The 22,722-nt window shown below is 38.8% G+C and overlaps 1 protein-coding gene across 8 annotated transcripts in view; it reads right to left on the bottom strand.

The window, feature by feature from the left end:
* LOC140735579 (E3 ubiquitin-protein ligase MGRN1-like) overlaps positions 1 to 22,722 on the bottom strand; it is a 151,342-nt gene that overhangs the window by 88,119 nt on the left and 40,501 nt on the right. For all 8 annotated transcript variants that reach the window (XM_073060785.1, XM_073060787.1, XM_073060783.1 and 5 more), the window contains exons 3-5: positions 18,306 to 18,394; positions 14,962 to 15,108; positions 1,031 to 1,148 (exon numbers count right to left, since the gene is read on the bottom strand). In XM_073060785.1, coding sequence (XP_072916886.1) covers positions 1,031 to 1,148; positions 14,962 to 15,108; positions 18,306 to 18,394 — 354 coding nt within the window. The remainder of the gene's footprint in view (positions 1 to 1,030; positions 1,149 to 14,961; positions 15,109 to 18,305; positions 18,395 to 22,722) is intronic.

Below are 22,722 nucleotides of genomic sequence, written 5' to 3'. Positions count from 1 at the left end.
AGTTAGAGCGATGTCATTACAACTCAGGATGTTTCAGACTTTGGAGTTAATTTCTGGTGCCATTCTGTAAGAAATGTTGGTACTTCCTTCCCATGGAATTTGTGTGTTTTTTCCAGGTGGTCTGGTTTCCAGCCACCATCCAAAATTTGTAGGTAGGTTAATTTGTCATTGTTAATTGTCCATAGCCAGCTGGCAGCTGGCCAAATGGATGGATGGATGGATGGATAAAGAAAGGAGGTATAGATAGCTGAGGAAACAGAATGGATAGTCAGAATCTTGGTTAAAACCACTTTATTTGGTTTTAAGGGTAAATGGAGAAGTACTGAGGACATCTGAAACTAAAACAGAAAATGGTAGAAATGCTCCACAGGTCATACAGCATCAAGATGGAGTACATTAACATTTCAGCTATGGTTTGGTCAGATTTCCAGGATCTGCATTTTAAAATTTTCTTTGGCATTAGAAGATGGCTGATCAAGCAACTAGGTGTAAACAGAATCTGTAGTAGTATGCAGCTTCTCTGAAACCTAACAAATCTGTCAAGATTGTTGGAATCCATCTGGTGTCTTGACTCTCCTCAAATCTATTCTGTTACTTAATGGGTTATCTATGCTCCCTTACTTATCAGGACTTTTTTGCAAGGCCCATGACAAAATGGTGTCAGTATTCAAAATGTTGCCTACATTGTTTTCTCATTCCTCCCTATAGTCACACCCCAAGCAGAAAATATACTGTTGCTTTCTGTAATATGCAGTGAAATTCCATGACCAGCAGAAACACCGCCTGCTGAGCAGCACCTGCATATTCCCAGATGCTTCCCTCAAAAGCTCTTCTGTTCTCCAACTCAATCTTCTTCCCATATCAATCTTTCCACAAGCTAATGCTATATACCTCCTCTCCCTCATCTCCACTCCCAATACTTTTCCCTAATTTTACCTTTCACCAGAATGACTTACTGTCTTCAGAAGGAAACTGCAGGAGAAAAACAAGGTAAGAATTTGATGACAGAAGAAAATAAATGAATTTATACCTCATCTTCCTTCCACTCAGAGAAGTCAATTTTAAAAGAAGGTAGAGAGAAGTGCTGGCTCACTCCTCTCTTGTAATGGATGGTCTCAGATTGCATGGACAGGTGCCTTGATGTATATCTGAAACAAAAAGAAATAAGATATGTAAAAATGCATTCTCCTATCCAATAAAACTAAGGTTCAAATATCCAGTATCATCAGAGAATAAGTTTACCCAAACCTACACATTAGCAGTTTTAAAGATGACTGTATTTTCAACTTTCCATAATGATGTATAGACAATTTTTTTTAAATGTTCAGTTCAACAAGGGTTCTTTTTATCAGCTGAACGAAAAAAAGAGAATGTCACAAGTTGAGCAGCTGCAGAACAATGTACAGTAACCAAAATATCAAATCTAAAACCTTCATTTCACAATTTGCTAAGATTTTGAAAAGGAACTGAAGAACAGTAATGGAATAATTTAGGATCATGACCACTAAATGGGGAGCTAATACAAATTATTCAAGCACAATTGACGCAGACTTGCTATGATTTGGGTTATAGCCTGCAGGCTATAGACGTACTCCAGAATATGAAGGTTGGAGGGTAGGAAGAAGCTTAGACGAACATCAAGATACTAATGTCCACATTCAGCAATGGTTATCATAGAAGATTCAAGTCAAGTGAAGTTTATTGTCATTTAACTACATACATGTATAACTATATAATGTATATAGAAAGGAGACAACAGTTCTTTGAACCAGGGTGTAAAGCACAGTAGTACATATAACACACGATATGAAGGTAAGGATAAAATCTACAGATGAATCACACATAAATAATGAATTATAGTGCATTAATATTAAATACTGTAAGGCACAGAACAGATTAACCAGTGACATTTCGAATATGATGTGGCTCGGGGAGAAAACTGCTTCTCATCTTGACCATACTTGTTTTTATGCATTGTAGTCTCCTGTCTGATGGTAGAAAGTCAGAGAGGATGTCAGATGGATGGTGGGATCTTTAATAATACTAAGGGCACTGTGTATGTAGCACTCCTGATAAATATCCAAGATGGATGGTAGGAAGACACCCATGATCCTCTCAAATGTTCTCATAGTTTTTTGTAGGGACTTCTGGTCTGATGCTCGACTGCTCCCATACCAGATGCAGACGCTCCAGCAGAAGAACTGAAAAACCACACAACTGGTCCTGTTTCAGAGTGGAATTGGGAATATTTGCTGTTCGAGCAGATAGAAGGGGATATGGACAAATGGAACTAGGTTTTTTGTGGGGGGGGGGACAGCAGAAAAAGGAGAAGTGAATAAGAATATTAAGTAGATACATTCACTGTGTGGGAGAAGAACACTGGGCATGTGAGTTACCTGAAGGAAAATAGGGGTTTGGGACCAGGGATGAGGATGTGGCCAGATTGAAATATAAGGAGGTAATGAGAAAAGTGTTACCACAATTCATACACTAGTACAGAATCGCATGGAACAATATGATCAACAGATGTCCATAAATATAAGGATGATCTTTATTATGGAGTAAAAGATAAGAAAGGATAAGGACATGAGGTTAAATTAATTAAGGTGAGTTAATTGGTACAGAAGCTCATGAAAGAAAGCCTAATGCATCTTGACAAGAACTTTGGCTGCGTGGCCAATAAAGAACCTGAATACTAAATGAGATGTGATGGTAAAGCCCCAAGAAGATCCCACAAGAGGCACAAACAGAAGTATGATTTAGTCTTGGAGAAGCATGTTGTGAAGATTACAATTGGGCAGGAAACTCTACAGAGATGATGTCAACGCCCATTAGCCAAGTTTCTTCAAAGGCCAATGCTTTTGCAATCATCTGCACTGAACTTGAAGATGTAAAAAGTCCTGTTAGTAAATTAATAAAGAAGAAGATGGTGCCAGCGAACAATGCAAACAAAGACAGCATCCTTCAGAAGGGTCACAAAACTACTTCTTCCTCATCTTTTTCTTTCAAAAGGGTTTCTATTACTGTTGGAGTCCGTGATCTACATTTTGGTCTTGTGTTTTCGAGCTGATTGAGCCATCTGGCACTTCGCTGTCTCCAAGGATGGTGTGTAGCTTCAAGGCCAAAAAGCCTTGAGACCTTGCTCAACTCCATTTCTCACCGATGCATTTCTCAAGATGACTGAAATGATCAAGGTTAGAGAGAAGTGCGATTGGCTGTTCAGCGCCACCAACTACCAGAACTTCTTTTGCTGCTGCCAGAGGAAGCTGTCTGCGTGTGATGGTCTCACTCGCTGCTGCCGAAGGAACATCCCTGCATTCAAATAATCTCTCTCTCCCTCGATGCTGTCAGACAAGGTTTAGTCAAAGCGGTTGTGCATTAAGCTCTGTAATTCACATGTGATGTGTAGCTCTGGTTGCTACTTTTTTTGCTGCTATTTTGTGCGATTTTAATCGGGGCGGCCGTAGATATCGAATGACACAGTGCTAGATTGAACTAGAACTGAGCTGGGATTGAATGTCCCTAGACATTTTCCGTGACTTTTGTGGGCTAGTGTTTTATGTTCAATCTGGACACCACTCAACTAGCTGATACATCTCATTCCTGTACGTTCTCTCATCAACATCTAAAATTCTGTCAACAATAATTGCATCATCAGCAAATTTATAGACGGCATTTGAGAGAGAAGTATACATCCCTGAGGTGTGCCAGTGTTGACTGTCAGCAAGGTAGAGACGTAATTTCAAGAACTAAAGTTAAAATGTTTGTCCCAAAAAGCATTCAGATTGCAGGTTTGACAACTGTAATCCTGATAGCGTCTACAAACATCAGCAGCTGACAGCAAAACTCTTCAAAGAGCTGAATAACTCGCTCATTAAGCCAGAAGAGATACATACGCCGAAGCAAAAGGCCTTCTCTCCTGTGATCCACAATACCTTCCCTCCAGCTATTTATCTGTAAATGATGAGAATATGCACATGCCAGACTTTCATAGCTGTTCAAACAAGAAATCAATATGTGCTAGGCGGTGTTTGAAGTAAAATTTGCTCTTAATCAGCCCTAATCAATGCTTACAATACATATTAAAGTATCAGATAAAGAGACTGAGTGTACTGTAGCCATGTGTACTGATGATACAGACTGGTGGACTACCAAATTGTGAGGTGGTCACTAACAGCAGATGAGGATTGATGCAAGTTGTGTGAGTGGGCAAGAAGTTGGCATATAGAATACACTGGGATAATGCAAGGTTATCAACTTTGACAAAACAATGGAAAAAAATATTTAAATACATTGAGGCTACATAACGTTCCAGTACAAAGGGATCTGGAGGTCCTACTTCATGAAACTTGAAGGATTGGCTTGCAAGTGTGATAACCAATTAAGCAAGTAGTGGAAGAAGATGGCACCAGTGAACAACACGACCAAAGATATCATCCTTCAGAGAGTTCATTAAACTACTTCTTTTACTATGATTCTGCTACTACTGGAACCTGTGATTTACATCTTGATCATGTGCCTTCAGGCCGATTGAGTGATCAGGTGCTTTGCTGTCTCTGAGAGAGTTTGGTGAGGTTTCAAGCGGAGTGTGAGGCCTAGAGGCCAAGAAGCCTGAAGACGAGGCGCAAGCCCATGATCGACTTTGCTTCTGACCTATCATGCCGATTAAAGCATTGAGCAAGATTGGAAATCAATGAGCACGAGAATGGAATGAATCGTCTGCCTGCACTTAATCGGTCTCTCGCTCTCCCTCCCACTCCATGCCACTGGAGGATGGTCCCAGAGTCTTGAGTTTTGGGCAAGGTTCAACCAATGCAGTTTATAGAAAGGACTCTGTAGTTCATGTTATAGCGTGTTCCTGGTTACTCCTTTTTTATTCCTTTTTCTGCAATTTTGAACAGGGCGGACTGGCAGTCAACGAATGACACAGCACCATATTGAACTGAACAGAACTAAACTGAACATGCCTAGACTCTTTCAATGACTTTGTGGTTTGATGTCTTACATTGTGTTTTTTGCAGTTTACACAATTTATTCTTCTTTTTGCGCATTGGGTGTTTGATATTTTCTTTGTACGGATTCCAAGGTTTTTCTTTGTTCATGGTTATCTGTGGGAAGACAAATCTCAGGGTTGTATACTGCATACATATGTTGTAATAAACATACTTTGAATATTTGAATGTTTTTTGTTGAAAGGGGGATGGAATATAGGAAGGCTCTGATGCAACTTTATAGATCATATTGAAAGCATACATGAAGCAATGAATGTTGATTTTAGTTTCCATATTTACAGAAGAACATAGTTGAACTGTAGACAGTACACAGAAGGTTTACCAGGATTTATTTTTGGAAGGAAGAAGCTGATGTATGAAGAAATGTTAGGACTCAGCAGAATAAAATGATTTATTGAAATACTCAATATTCTGAGAAACTGACAGGGTTGACACCCAGAAGATAGTTCACTTAGTGGAATATTAAATAGATTTTTCACTCCACCGAGATAAAGTTAAAAATTTGTCTTGCACATCTTCGATACAAATCATTTCATTGCAACAATGCACTAAGTTAGTGCAAGGTAAAACAAAGTAAACTGCAGAATAAAGATCTGCAACTACAAAGGGCAGTGCAAGAAACGATAAGGTGCAAGGCCATAACAAGGTACAGCCAGAGGTCAAGAGTCCACCTTATCCAAAGGCAGTGATTCTCAATGGGAGCTGTATGGGTCCCAGGGGGCATGCTGGATTTTGTAGGGGCCACAAGGAAAAAAGAACAAGAAACTTCTAAGTGGGCCAAGATAAATTTACCATTTTAATGAAATTTTACTAAAATATATACATAAAAAATGAATATGTAATTTAATTGGAATCTTGAAGGAAATGAATGGGAAAATATGCTAGATGATGCAAATGAGACAGCAAAACAGGTATGTGTCTGTGTCTATCTTTCCCACTTCACATTCAAACCCCCCCCCCCATTCACAGATTATACAGTGAGCAGGCCAGCGTGACCCAGCCGTATACTCTGCAACATGCTCCACCAGCTAGTAATGATGATTACTTTGTTGTAGGTAATTACGTGTGAATGGTTCCCTATTAACATCTAATTCCAAATGAAGGACTGTCAGAAGTTGTCAGGTTTTCCATATCAAAACACATCATAAAGGGATTAATATCAAAAGCCTGGCATAGCCATGTTGTAGTAATCTAACTAAAATGGTTATGAGTATCATAAACAAACTGAGAATTGGGTGGGGCTGTCTGTAGCAAGGCAAATCAGTGAGTATGCAGCAGGAGACGGATTCTGTTTGCCTTCCACTGATTCAAGTGTGTACTTATAAAACATGACATGAAGGGTGCAGTTACTGCATTGCGATCATCAGAAATGGCTAAACTGCAGAGAGGTGAGAACACGTGAAGTCTACCACTGTATCACTATCTACTATGACAATTTCATTAAATCCCTATTACTTAACACATTTTGACAATAAGTTCAATGTTTCTCTTGGTGAGTACACGCTCTTTACTGCCACATAGAATTTGCATATACAGTACCTTGAAAAAAGTATTCAGCCAGCACAACTATTTTCACATTGTACTGTCTTATTTTCTAAACTTAAAATATACTAAAGTACTATTTTTGAGCTATTATACAAAACATTGGACATCATGACAAATCAAAAGAAAAATTCCAAAACCTGTCAATAATTTACTTAAAATTAAAAACCAAAATTGTGAGGTTGAAAAAGTATTCATCCCTTTGTAATTACTCACTAACCTTCCTCAGGTGCAATACTATATATTACCTTACCAACTCACCCAATTTGTTGATGTAGACAATTGGAGGGCCACATGTTTTCAATGAATTCTTAAGAAAAATAAACCCCTTCTCTGTAAGTTCCAATAGTATGGTAACTTTTCAACAGATCAAACCATAATAAAGACAAAGGAGCATTCAAGACTAGTCAGGGAATGATAACGGATAAGCATTAATCTGGGAAAGGATACAAGACCATCTCAAAGGCACTGAACATAGAGCTCAGTGCAATCCAATGTGAAAAAGTGGAAAAAATGTGAAACTGTAGCGATGTGCTACACGCAGCGCTGAAATAACGACACGGAGTCGGTAAACTGCAATTAAAGAAGATTTTATTCGAACTTCACAGCCTTGTTTTAAAGCCTCCCTCATTCCGCCCTCCCCGGGCGTGGATGCTGTAAGGGGCACGTACTCACAAACCCCCGCAGGCTTTCCCTTTGTTGGTGAAGCAGACCTGGCCTTTGTGCCAGCGCGCTGGCTATTTGTGAGCCGGTTCGAGTGCGCTAGGAAGTGGGTCGCCACAAAACTACAGCCACAGGTCGTCCCTCTAAACCTAGATCCTGGAGAAGAATGGCACTTGTAAAAGAGGCTACTCTGACGCCAATAGTCACTGAGTGAGCTGCAGTGGCTGCAAATGGAGATGAAATTCATGGCTCCACACTTTCTAAGGCCTTGCACAAAATGGGTATTTATGGAAGAGTGGGAAGGAAGAAGCACTAGCTAAAAAAACACACATCCTTGCCCGTAAAAAATTGTAATTTAGAAGGTACTGTAAAGACGTGGAAGGTATTGTGGCAAGATGAGACAAGACACTAGATTAGTTCATAAAACTACATGATAATTTTTATTCAAGGCTGACAGTAAAGCAAATGTTTTGTGAAAAAGCAGCTCAGAAAACAGAGGTTTATTTGTATCCTATGAGATTTCAAACTTAATTGCAAAAGCTGGCAAGCCACATAATAGAGGCAAACCATTGATTCTGCCTGTATTTTCTGTTCTATTGTTATGAATCAGAGCGTATATGAAACAGTTCAAGCCACCCCCTGAGCAACTCATCAGTATCAAGGCATATTGATGAAATGTCAGATGTGGAAAAACAACCAGCTGCATAACTGCAAGTTAAGAAATTTGCCCTGCAAATCGATGAAAACACATTATGTGATAATGAAGCCTTTCTGATGATATATGTTAGGTTTTGGAAGGAAGATCAAACCAGACCAGTAAAGAAATGCTTTTTGCCCCAAAGCTTAAATCAGATACCAAAAGTGAAACTCTCTTTGAAGAAGTCAAGAACTATTTCTTGGAAAACAATGTTTCTCTGGAAAACATAAAGGCTTGTGCAACTGATGGTGCTGCTTCGATGGTAGCGCTCTTTTTAAAAATGCTGCGCCTGACATTTTTTGCACACACTGTGTCATCCATCATCAGCATTTGGTTGCTGTTGTAATAACAGCTGTCAACTTCATCAAGTCAAAACACCTGAGGATCATCTTCTTTGACAACTTTGTGAGGAAAATGAAGACTATTTTGAATGACTACTAATGCATACAGACGTCTGATGATTATCAAAAGGTAATTAATTGTCTTCATTGCTTTGTTGCACTTTGGGATAGCATTGCAGCATTTCTAAGTGATAAGCAGCTTGGAGAACAGATTGTCGCTGTTAAGTCTGACACATTTTACCTGTGAGAAAAGCTTAATTTATTAAGCAAACAGTTACAAAAGAAAATTGCTATTTCCTATCATACAAAGAGACTATTACACTTTTCCTTGGAAAACTCAAACTTTTCAGCAGCAATATTGAACATCACAAGTCATGCAATTTCCTTCACTGGCCACTCTTAAAATAGAATTGTAAGATGATGCTCTGATTGTATAACTTGATCATTTGAAACAACTGCACACTGATATGGAATTTCGGTTCAGAGACCTGATGGCGTTGCCTATTCCAGATTGGGTGATAGATCCATTTGTGGTGCATGTGAATGATGTTAACACCACATTGCAAGAATGTCTTATCCAGCTGTAGAGTGAAATACAAGCTTAAGCAAAATTCAACCACAGCAAGCAATACTTCTGGATGTAATGCCCTGGTTAAGATTTCTACTGCTATGCTGTAGATATTTCATTTTAGCAGCTTCTGCAAAAGCAGTGTATCTTGCTGGTAGAATGTTTTGGTTTTGGCTAAAGATAAGGGGCTCTGATGTTCACCCTAGGAATGTTGTGTCAGCCAATCAGGATGGTGAAACTAGCAGAAGATTCAGGGCGGAGAATGCCATGGAAAGGAGCATCCCCAATTTGTGCAGATGCAAGACTCCACAGAAGAAAGGCCAATACTCTAGAGAGACAGCACATTTGTTCAAGATGGATTTCAAGCAATGGTTGAAATGTGGAGTGTCTTTTCACACAAACCATGGATCCAGCACGTTGGGTAAAAAGACAACTCCAAGATGAGCTCCAACTTTGTGCACATTTGGTCTGGGTTAACTGTAATGGGCTTTTTTTTTCCTTTTCTTTTTCCTACTAACTGTTCAATAAGGCTGAAATTTGTAAGCATACTTTCTTTATAAGCTTATGCAGTGTATGATCTATTATTTCTTGCCGATTGACAATTGTGTACGGGCAGTACTTACACAGCATTCACTCAAATTTAATCAAAACATCACAATATTCCAGTTTGGTTGAACCCCAAATCATACCGACCCTAGATGTATATTACTTATGAAAGGGGGCGTCCTCACCGCTGAGTCCCGTGGCTGTTAGCAGAGCTGGCTAATGAGCCGAGTTTGCATTGAAGCCTAGCGAGGGGGGTTACATTAATAACTAGTGTTATTCAAAACAAGTTTTCACAGTCCTGGGAGAAGACAACGTTGTTTTTAATTGGATTTCCCACTACTTATCTGGTTGAATGTGGTTTTGATCAAGCTCTTCACCTGCTATCAAAGGTTCATAACCATGTTGTGAAAAAGAGGTTATCTTTGATTGTCCTTAACCAAGTTGCAACCAGATATTCAAATATTTGCTGGTTTACATCACTTACCAGGATCTCACTAAATACCCGAAGTAATAACTGGCTGTATAAAAGGGGGTGATGAATCAGCATACAGGACGGAGATTGAAACTAGGCTGAGTGGTGTAATAATGACAAACTCTCACTTAATGTCAATAAGACCAAGGAACTGATTGTAGACATCAGGAGAGGCAAACCAGAGGTCAATGAACCAGTAACCCTCCAATGATCAGAGGTGGAGAGGGTCAGTAACTTTAAATTCCTGGGTGTCACCATCTCACTGAACCTGCCCTGAGCCCATCATAAAAATATTATTACAAAGAAAGCACGATGGCACCTCTACTTCCTCAGGAATCTGCAGAGATTAAGCATGTCATCAAAAACCTTGACAAACTTCTATAGATGTGTGGTGTAAAGTGTGCTGACTGGCTGCATTACAGGCTGGTACGGGAACACCAATGCCTTTGTGGAAAATCCTACATAAGGTAGTGGATTTGGCCCAGAACATCATGGGTAAAACCCTCTCAACCAATTGAGCACATCTACATGAAACGTTGCTGTAGAAAAGCAACATCCATCATAAAGATCCTCACCACGCAGGGCATGCGCTTTTCTCACTGCTGCCATCAGGTAGAGGGTATAGTTGCCTTAAGATTTACATCACCAGGCTCAAGAACAGTTACTACCCCTCAACCATCAGGCTCTTGAACAAAAGGGAAAAGCTACACTTATTTAAGGATTCTGTTATATTGACAGATGTTATATTGTTATTTCATGCTCATTATTTATTGCTATTTATTTATTATCTGCATTTGCAGAGTTTGTTGTCCATTGATCCTGTTTACAGTTACTGTTCTATAGATTTGCTAAGTATGCCCACAGAAAAAGAATCTCAGGGTTGTGTGTGCTGACATGTATATACTCTGATAATAAGTTTTACTTTGAACTTTTAAGTTTATATTACAAGTATCCTAGTCATAGCTTTGAAATAGTTCTATTTTTCATACACACCGATAACATTATGCTTAACATAAAACAATACCTATAAGCTGTTAAAACATAAATATTGACCGTATATTAGAATAATTAGTACAGTGACCGAAAAAAACTTTAGCAATTACTGGAGTCTATCAGGGTGGGGGCCACAGAGGTAACTGAATGTCACAAGTGACCCACGAGCAGAAAGAGTTTGAGAGCCAATACACTAGGCGACCATTCAATAGTCTTAACTCAGCAGGATAGAAATTGTCTTGAACCTGATAGTATACGTTTTAGGACTTTTGTATCTTCTGCCTGATGAGACAAGGGAGGTAAGAATGTCTGGGATGGGACAGGTCTGATTACATTGGTTGTAGTGATAACAGACTCTATCAACAGAAAGTAAGTTTCTGTGATATGCTGGGCTGTACTCACAAATATCTCCAATTTCTTGCGATTACCATAACAGCAGTTGCCGTACCCCATTGTGATGCATCCAGATAGGATGCTTTCTACATTGCATTGATTGAAAGTGGTGAGGATCAAAGGGACATGCCGAATTCCTTTAGGTTCTTGAGGAAGTAGAGGCACTGGTAAGCGTTCTTGGAATGGCATTAACATGGTTGTACCAAGACAGACTGTTGGTGATGTTTACTTCTAGGAACTTGGAACTCAACCCTCTTGACATCAGAACAGCTCTTTTGTTGAGCTGACATTGAGAGAAAGGTTGGTGTCACAACCTCTCTATCTCCTTGTACTCCCCATATGGCCCACTATGATACTACTAACTTGTCAGGGCAAAGCTTCAAAATTAGCATTTCCCATTTGAGGAGGAGATAAGAGTTTCTTCTCTCAACAGGCTTGCAAATCTTTAGAATTAAATCTCCCATACAACTTGGGAGGCAACATCTTTGAAGTTATAGGGTGGAGACTGGTATTCAAAAAAACAGGTTTGGCAAGGGGCATCGAATGACAGAAATGGCTGCAAAGTCCAGATTAGATCAGCCATTGAATTGCAACCAAGGGGTTGACTAGTTGGTCTATTCCTGCTCTTGTTTCTTTTGTTTTTGCACTCCTGGCACTGTAAGAATCAACACCCACTCATTCACTTCACTGACTTAACACCTCGCTGACTCTGAACTAAATGCTGACTCAGTTAACCAAAATCACAAAATAAATAAAAAATGAGTTACCAAGGAAAAATCCCTATTAAAATATGAACAGTTTCCTAATGAGATATGCTTCAAAGTTAAATTGCAACAAATATCCAGTGCTGTTTACTTTCATCATATATTGAATATACTATTTCTAATCAATGTAGATTTCAAGAATTAGATTATTGAAAATCTGCATAACAAATTATACCGATTTTCAGTTTTTTTAAACATTATGCTAAAATTAAAGCCAAACTTTTGTTTGAATTATTCGTAATTTACTTCAAAATCCACTGCATCTCGTGTCAGTAAAATGATTCAAAACATATTTATATAATTATTCTGTTCAGCAGAGAACAGAAACTAGGTCTTCCACTGCCTTGGTATCCACAACTTAAGACTACTATCGTGATACATAGCACTGTCTCCTGATAGGAAGCTCGCCCACAGTTCATTGCAGCCAGCACAACCAACCGGCTGAGCAGACCAAATGGCTTTGATGGACTCGGTGGCCATCAAAACCATCACACATGATATGAATAGCTTTGGAATTCATAACTGGTCAAAATCACTTGAGTCCCTACACATATTACATTAAAAACATCAAAATTATTTCTAATTTTAATGTCGAGTATTTAAACCACTTTCTGCTTTTGTTTTGGATTTCTGCATTTTTTAGGTTTCATATTCTGAGAGAAAACTTATCAGACAAATTCTGAATGTCTATCCTGATTATGGAATCAAGAACTAAGGGGCAATGTTCAAAGTTGAAAGTAAATTTATTATAAAAATTTATACATATCACCATATATAACATTGAGAATCATTTGTTTGAAGGGCATACTCAATAAATCCATAATAGAATAATGACCATAATAGAATCAATGAAAGACTGCACTAATTTGGCATTCAGTACACAACTAACTGTGCAAATACAAAAAGAAAGAAATAATAAATATATAAATAAATAAGCAAGCAAGCAAGCAATAAATATTGAGAACAAGAGTAAGAGTCCTTGAAAATTAGTCCATCAGCTGTGGGAACATTTGAAAGATGAAGAGGAGTGAGTGAATTTATCCCCTTTGGTTCAAGAGCCTGATGGTTGAGAAGTAATAACTTTTAGTGAACCCAGTGGTACTGAGGCTCCTGTACCTTCTTCCTGATGGCAGCAGTGAAACGAGAGCATAACCTGGGTGGCAGTGGTCCCTGATGGATGCTGCTTTCATGCAACAATGTTTCATGTAGATGTGCTCAATGGTGGGAAGGGATTTACCTGTGATGGACTGGGCTGTATCACTACATTTTGTAGGTTCTCCATTCAAGGGCATTGGTGTTTCCATACCAGGCTGTGAAGTCGCCAGTCAGTATATACTATCCACTACACAGTTATGGAACTTTTCAAAGTTCTGGATGTCATGCTGAATCTCTGCAAACTCCTAAGGATGCAAGGCACTGCTGTGCTCTCTTTGTAATTGTCCTTACATGCTGGGCCCAGGACAGATCCTCTGAATTGATCACACTGAGGATTTTAAAGCTGCTGACCCTCTCCACCTTTGAACCTCAGATGAGGACTGGCTCAGGGACCTCTGATTTCCTCCTCCTGAAGTCAGTAATCAACTCCTTGGTCTTGCGTTGAGTGAGAGTTGTTACTGTGGCACCACTCAGCCAGGTTTTCAATCTCCCTCCTATAAGCTGATTCATCACCACTTTTGATATGTCCTATGACAATGGTGTCATCAGCAAACTTAAACATGGCATTGGAGCCGTGGTTAGCCACCAAATCACGTGTAAAGTGAGAAGACAGCCTTATGGTGCATCTGTGATGATGAAGACCACGAAGGAGGTGTTGTTGCCAATCCCAACTGACTGATCTGCAAGTGAGCATACAGAGGATCCAACTACACACGAGGAGTTGAGGCCAAGGTCTTTAAGCTTATTGATCAGCTAATCAGAGTAGAGTGCTGTCCCATTTGTAAGGAAATGAGGAAGAATTTCTTCTGAGGGTCATGAATTCTACTCCCTTGAAATGTGTTTTCAATATAAAATATCCAAAGTGAAATTCAGAATTGTGGACTATAGGGGAGTTGAGTGTTTATGGGAAACAGGTAGATGTTGCGGCCAAAATCAGATTAGCCTTAATCTAATAGAATGGCATAGGAAGCTTGGAGGACCATAGAGTATTCTCTTTCTACTTCTTATTAGTAAATTCTGTATGAGAATTGAATGGGATCTTGGAGGCGGGGCAGAATATTTTGAAATCTGAGTAGATTTAATGGGAGAACAAAAACATGGAAAGCAATTTTCATCTTGGAGACAGTCAGGATGCAGATCAGTCAAATGTGAATGTGATTCAACTATTGTAGCCATTATTATCAGTGCTCTGAGGAGCAATGCATTGAAGTTGAAGTACTAAAAGAAATGTTGTTATTTTTACTGCAAGACACCACACATGATTGAGGACCTCAGCTGCTCAGGCAGCATCTATAAAGGGAAACGAACAGTCAATGTTGCTTTGGGCCAATACACTGCATCAGGACTGGAAAGAAAGAGGGCAGAAGCCAGAAGATGTTAGGGAGAGAGCTGGCAGAACACAAGCTGGCAGGTGAAGGAAGGTAAGTGGATGGGGCGGGGGGAGGGAAGGGAGCATGAAAAGAAATGTGAGAAGTTAGGAAGTGATAGGTGGAAGAGGCAAAGTGCTGAAGGAGGAAAAATCTGATCGGAGAGAACAGCAAATAAAGGGAACGAGGTGAAGAACCAGAGGGAGGAAATGGAAAGGTAGTAAGGGTGGGAGAGGGAAAAATAAGGGTTGTGAGAACCACAGGAATGAAGGAAAACTGATATACTGTATATATACCATTAGGAGTCTTACTTAATGTAATGTAAAGAATTGGATATAAAAGGACTACATTGTACTATATACTGCCACATTCAAACCATGTGGGATATCAAAATTAGCAATACAGTGAGATTAAATGATCAAATGATAAACAGATTATATTAACTTACACTGCCATACCACTCTGGAACTCCTCTGTTGCCTGGCAGTAGATCGTTATGGCAACACGTGCATCAGCATCAAAAGTAAATTCCACGCTGTATAGCACTTTCGGCTTAGAATTTTCTTCAGGGGGACCATCAGCTTCATCCTTGTACCTGTGAATAAATAAACACATATCTTTTTATTCATACACAGGATCTGGGTGTCGACAGCCCACAGCATATATTAATATCTATATAGCTTTAAACAACAATCACTATCCATGTTGCAACCTTGTGGTGAAAGTACTAAAGCAGCAAATTTGAACTAAGGTTAGAAGTTTGACCAATGGAAAATTAAGGAACTAGGTAACTTTTTTGCCAAGTCAGAATGGTATTCAGCCTGGAAGGAAATATACCCATGCACTTGCTATGTTTGCTCTTTAAATTTGAAAGATGCACCCAATTTTGAAATATATTCTGTATATTCAGGTCTTTGTCATTGACTTTTGCTGTCAAAGTAGCTTTGGTGAAGAAACGGGCCTAGGAAAACATTACTACATCCCCGGGTGAATGAGTGAGGGCCTCCATTGGTCAGAGTTGACCATGGATATCACGTCCTAGTTGTCTAGATACACAAGCCTGGGCAGTACAATATGGAGAGCAAGCTGTTGCCTATGTAGCAAGCTCCCCCTCTCCACGCATCTGGTGAATCCAAAGGAACGGCAGAGACCAATACAGTTTGGTACCAGCAGCGTCCATTACATCCAACAAGGTGAAACCTACCATCATGAATTACCGTGATGCTTCACTCCCAGATGCTTTTCAGCATGCTTGCAAAGAGAGAACAATATAACATTTTTCATGAGCGTGAACCCTCACAAGGCATCATGGTCTGACAGTGTACCTGGAAGGGCACTGCAAACCTGCACCAACCAATTGGTGGAAGTATTCAAGAACATCTTCAATCTCTCACTGCTACAGTCAAAGGTTTCCACCTGTTTCAAAAAGGTGACGATCCAACCAGTGCCCAAGAAGTACAGGGTGAGCTGCTTCAATGACTATTGCCCAATGGCACCCACATCTACTGTGATGAAGCGCTTTGACAGGTGGTCATGGCCAGAATCAACATCTGCCTAAACAAGGACCTGGACCCACTGCAATTTGCCTATCACCACAATAGGTCTACAGCAGATGCAATTTTGCTGGCTCTTCACTCGGCCTGGGATCACCTGAACAATAGCAAAACCTATGTCAGGCTGTTGTTTATTGATTATAACTCAGCATTCAACACCATCATACCCTCAATACTAATCTACAAGCTCCAAAAACCTGGGTCTCTGTACCTCCCTCTGCAACTGAATCCTTAACTTCCTCATCGGGAGACAACTGTCAGCAAAAAAATCAGAAGTAACGTCTCCTTCTCACTGACAACAATGTGTGCTTAGTCCTCTCTGTTCTCTGAAAGCCTGTGGGGCTAGGCATAGCTCAAATGTCATCTATAAATTTGCCAATGACACAACTATATTGTTGGCAGTATTTCAGATGGGTGACGAGGAGGCATACAGGAGTGAGATAGATCAGCTGATTGAGTGGTGTCACTCAACATCAATAAAACCAAGGAATTGATTGTGGACTTCAGGAAAAAGTCGTCAAAGGTACACAGACCAGTTCTCATGAGGGATTAGCAGTGGAAAGGGTAAGCAACTTCAAGTCTCTGGCTGGCAATATCTCTGAAGATCTATCCTGGGCCCAACATATTGATGCAAGTACAAAGAAGGCACAACAGAGGCTATATTTCATTAGGAGTTTGAGAAAACTTGGTATATCACCAAAGACTTGCAATTTCTACAGATGTACTGAAGAGAGCATTCTAATTGGTTGCAGTAGCATCTGTTATGGAGGGACCACTGTGCAGGATTGGAAAAAGCTGCAGAAAGTTCCAAACTCAGCCAGCTCCATCATGGGCACTCGCCTCCTCAGCGAAGTACGCCTTCAAAAGACGATGCTTCAAAAAGGCAGCATCCTGAACAACAGCCCTCTTCTCATGGTTACCATCAAGGAGGAGGTAAAGGAGCCTAAAGACACACATTCAACATTTTAGGAACAGATTCTTCCCCTCCACTATGAGATTTCTGAATATTCAATCCCACATATACTACCTCACTATTTTTCCCCTTTTTTGCTCTTTTTGATATAAATAATCATATTGTAATTTAGTTTTTTAAATTATGCATTGCAATGTACTGCTGCCGCAAAACAGCACATTTCACGACATATACCGGTGATGTTCAACCGGAATTTGACTAGTTAAAATTAAATGATTAACTCTGACAAATACCAGATTCTAACCACTTATTGCATTATCAATTGTTATCTCCCAGGTCACTTTTTGACCTTTTGCTAATCCCCAGTGCTCCTTGGTTCCTGACTCTAGTGCCAACGGGAATAATTTCTCCCCATCCATTCTGACCACACTTTTCTTAGAGTTTAAAATGCACAAATACCATGCAAACATCTTTATTCTAAGGAGAACAACACTTGCTTCTTCAGTCTTAAGGCTGCACGTTCCTGGAATAATTTAACTAAAATCTCTTCTACACCCATTCTAAAGCATTTAAATCTGTCCTGAATTGTGGACCTCAGAAACGGACTCCAGCTAGCCAGCATTTTAGAAAGTTCATTACAGCTTCCATGACTGAAGTTGTCAAGACATTAAGGGGATCTGATAACATCAAAGAGTAACAATTTCCACTACTGGGAGAATCTAGTTACAGGATATCAATCAAAAGCTTTTCAATAGGATTTGGAAACACTTACACACACAAAATGCTGAAAGGCAAAGAGGCTTAAGGATGAAGGACCAAACCCTGGTCCTGATTATCACATTTGTTAGTAATTGCAACAGTATTCATTCTTTTCTGTTTTTTGTGATTCAACCATGAAATAAAAATATGTTTAGACTACCTATTGAACAAGCAACAGCATCAGTGTAATGAGCTCATGCAGGTAACATTTCTTCCTGCTTCCTCAGGTCAGTATCAAAAACAACAAAGTGCATCGGTTCAGAAAATTGAAATTTTTAGAAGTGAATTATACTGGCCTTGTATACTGGCAGAAGTCTATGCTGTTGGGTATGGATGCTTAACTGCTTTAGTTAAAGAAAAGGCACAAGATGAATAAAGAGTGAGTTGGGGCAATTATGCATAATTCAAATGAGGAAAGTGCAAGTTGCAATTTTTTAAATAAAATTTAAATAATAAATAAACTGTTGCTTTACAATTCAGAATTATTAATAAATATGTCACAAACTGACAAACAGAAACTATAAGGAACTACAACATTTTTTTCTAATCTTTTGTACAGGTACCTACCTGACCAACCGAAGAGAGTCTTTTCGAATATTAACCAAACTGCGCAAGGTCTTCACAGGCTCATGAGCAGCTGGTGTCACATATGGAAACTGAAATTGAAATAAAAAGAGTGATTTCAATCCACGAATGTAGCATGTCTCAAGGTAATTATATAAGAGTCTTCAATTTTGGTTTGACATGAAAAAATAAACAATTAAAAGGCTAATTGGATAGCGATCTGCATTTAGGGACAGTTAATAGTCAAAAAAATAGCATTGAGAACAAATAGTATAACAAACAAAGCTAATGGCATGGTGTGGTTGATGTTTAAAGGACATTCAATAGGCATATGACTAAGTTATATAATAGAGAGATTATTCCCAGAACTAAAGCCAATAGGATTCAACAGTCAGGAAGTTGTCAACTAAAAGTAGACTGTGATTATGAAAGGTTGCTTATCAGACAGCAGAGTAATCTCTGGTGCTGTACCTAAGTTTCAGTAATTGAGCCATTGCATGACTTGTTACATTTTAAGATCTAACTTAAGAACTGAAGCAAGTGGAACAGCAGGTAATGATAGTAAGTGACTAAAGGAGGACATAAACTTAAATTAAATCTCATGCTTAGAAGTGAAATTATTTAGGATGTACTGTAAAGGTAATAATAAAAATAAACTGATATAGTTGCTTACAAAGCATAATGAATCGGAGGTTTTATAAACAGATATGGGGCGCTAAAACAAGGTAGATCAAATAAACTTGATAATCTAAAGATGCAAAATAGGATGCCTGTGTGTCCTCACATTCAGTGACAAGAAAAGGTCTGGACTCTGACTTGGCCATTCCAAAACACGAATTTTCTTCTTTTTAAATCATTTTGTTATTGGTTTACTCCTCTGTTTCGGATAATTGTCCTGTTGCACCAACCAACTTCTATTAAGCTTCAGGTGATGAATTCCTCAACAAATGCAAAGCTGTCCAGGCCCTGAGGCAGCAAAGCAGCCCCAAGCCATGATGCTCCTTCCACTATGCTTCACAGCTGGGATGAGGATTTGGTGTTGGTGTGCACTGCCCTTTTCCCTCCAAACATTGCGCTGTGCTTTTCTGCCAAAAAATTCAACTGTTGTCTCATCTGTCCACAGAACATTGCCCCAGAAGCTTTATGGAACATCCAAGTGGTCTTTTGCAAACTTGAGATGTTCAGCAGTGTTTTTTTTCCCCAAAAGCAGTGGTTTCTTCCGTGATGTTCTCCCATGAACACCATTCTCGTTCAGTGTTTTTCTTACAGTGGACACATGAACAGAGAATTTAGCAAGTTCTAGAGATTTCTGCAAGGTTTTTGCTGTTACCCATGGGTTTCTTTTTATGCCCTTCAGCATTGCATGTTGTGCTCTTGGAGTGATCTCTGCAGGATGCCCACACCTAGGGAGGGTAGCAACATTACTGAATTTCCTCTATTTGTAAACAATTTCTCCTATTGTGGATTGATGAACACTCAGGTCTTTAGAAATGCTTTTGTAGCCTTTTCCAACTTCATGCATCTTTACAATTTTTCTAAGGTCCTCTGAAGGTTGCTTTGATCAAGGCATGGTGCACATAAACAGACCTTTCTTTAAGAGCAGGCTCTGTCAGTAGCCTCACTTCGTGTGTCTTTTTTATAAGGGAGGGCACCTCTACAATCCACACCTCCAAATCTCATCTCATTGACTGGAACACCTGACTTCAAACAGCTTTTGCAGAAGGCATTACCCCAGAGTTCACATACTTTATTGAACCTAGACTGTGATTGTTTAAATGGTATACTCAGTATATATTGACAAAAAGTACAATAGTTTGTATGTTATTTAGTTTAGGCAGATTCTGTTTGTCTATTATTGTGAGTTAGATGAAGATCAGACCACATTTTATGAGTAATTAATGCAGAAAACCAGGTAATTGCAAAGGGTTCACAAAAATTTCCTTGCAATTGTACTTCAGTTAAAAAATAACCTAGAAATCGAAACCTTACATGTAAATTAGGTTTAGCAAAACCCACATTAATATTCATGGAACTATTTTTGAGATACTAAATATCTGGTCAACTTGAACCAGAGAGAGAAACTGACAATATATGCATTGAGTTTCTATGAGAGACCAGCTACTACTTATACCAATTAAATGAATACATCTGAGAGAAAGAACCACATAAATGGTTTAGATAAGATTGCAGAGCCTGTTCACAATGATCCAAGGGATAGATTCCTCTGGAGGAACACAGAAAATTTCTTTAAAAGTTTTGGCTGAAGTTCAAACAGAAAACATGATTGCCCTGACCTTGGCAACATCAGGCATTGCTTCAACACTTGACAAGGGGGCAAGGCTGTACATTAGACTTTTAAATTCTCTTTAAACTTGATAAATTTGGAGACTCCAATATGTAACATGGGTCAGGGAACTGCAACGGAAACAAATCCAAAAGGTTATAAATTTAATGCCTGGGATGAATATACAATGGATCACCAAGCAGCCAATAAAGCTATAGATCAAATGTTGCAAGATCTCAGCTACAATAATAAATTAATGAGAGGTACTTCTTGAGCACTGCCTAGAGATTTTTGTCAATGCTACTCGTAATTCCACAAGATATTAAAAGCAGAAGACTTAAAAGCCTTTACTAAAACATCATACATTTGAGAAAATGTTATAACTTGAAAACTAATATTCGAGTACATGTGACACACAATTGATCCACGAGCGAGTTTACTTCAAATCTAATCCGTTAAGGAAATAAGGAAATTAAACACAAAGCCAGAACAGATTTCAAATGAAAACTTGGGCCAAATTGTGACATCACTTCATGATCTGATACAAGCTGTTCTTCCAAATGTCATTTAATACTACTTTAATTACGAACAGTTGGGTGCGTGAAAGATCAATTTTAGCACTAAAGCTTTACAAAAACTTTAAAAAGTGTCAGCCATGAATGATAAACATCTATCAAAGCTTCTTGGACAAACCACACAATGCAAATCTATTACAAAAGGACAGACATTGATGATGGTGCACAATTTCCTGTTACATTTTTAACCTTCTGTCACTAGCTGGTATGCTATCAAATGACCTTAAACTAAGTGGAGCTCCAATCATGCTACTCGGGATATGCAACAGCCATGATATTAAAAATTATACCACATGTAATTGAGACTAAAATAATGATTGGTAATACTGTTGGGCTAAATGTCTTCATTCCTCGATATCCAGTTTAATCAACCATTTCAAGTCAAGCAGTTTCAGTTCTGACTGTTTTCCTTGGGCCAAAGGAGTCTGAGGAGTGGCCTTAAAGGTTTATGAAATCTTGACAAGTGTAGATAAGGTGGATCATCACAGTTTTTTTAACCCAAGAGTAGGGGAGTCTAAAACCAGAGGGTATAGGTTTAAGATGAGAAAGTAAAATTAAATTTTAAAGGGATCTGAGAGACAGGTTTCCCTTCACAGAGGATGGTAGTTATATGGAACAAGATGTCAGAGGAAGTGACAGAGGTAGGTACAATATTACTGCTTAAAAGACATTTGAATAGGTTCATGAATAGGAAAGGAGGGATTTGAGCCAAATGCAGGCAAAGCAGAAAGGTATCCTGGTTTGCATGGAAGAGTTAGGCTGAGGAGCCTGTTTTTGTGCTGTTTAACTTGGTAACTCTAGTTAACTACTCAATTTTGTTTTGCTACCAACACTAACAATGTTCAAGGACATTCACTAAAAACTGTTGACTTTAATCACAAAATTTGATACTTTCCAATGATCAGCCATCAGTTGGTTACTATGGAGATAGAGGCAAACATAATCTATACATTTTATACACTAGACTCGAAAGAAGGTGTTTTCTGAAGCACTTCAACATTGAATTCAAATAAATTTACACATCGTGTAAATTGTGCATTCTATTTAGAGAGCTATATTAAATGCAATTTTTGCACATTTATTTTCAATGTTTGTAATTGGCAACCTTATTTAAATCACATGATTTTACCCATAATTATATTATTCACTATATTAATATTTGTTAGATTTTATTTACCAAGAGTGTTATTTCAACTACATGGAAATAAATGTAAACCTCCTGATTGCTAGCACAATAAATGAACAACAGCAGTCTAGCAGCTAGTTCTTGATGAGATTTCTTTAGCAATGCAGTGCCCATTTCTCAGCAACACCTACTAAAAGGGAAGACTTGCAGGAGACATGAGGGAGCTTTATTAGAATGAGGATGAGAAGTCCTAGTTGTGTGGGAAGGTTAGAGGGGCTACTTTATTTTTAAACAGAGGACCTTAAAATGGTTAAAGTTTATAATAGAGCATAGAGGGAGAACAAGATTTTTTTTGATTTTCTATGGTGAAAAAGCAGGGCAATTGAACAAAATGAATTAGGCAAGCAAAAAACATGACACAATGAATGGCTGAGC

Source organism: Hemitrygon akajei, chromosome 11 (assembly GCF_048418815.1).
Source record: "Hemitrygon akajei chromosome 11, sHemAka1.3, whole genome shotgun sequence".
NCBI lineage: Eukaryota > Metazoa > Chordata > Chondrichthyes > Myliobatiformes > Dasyatidae > Hemitrygon > Hemitrygon akajei.
Note: the sequence above shows the minus strand (reverse complement) of the source record. Positions and strands in the feature narration are given on the sequence as shown.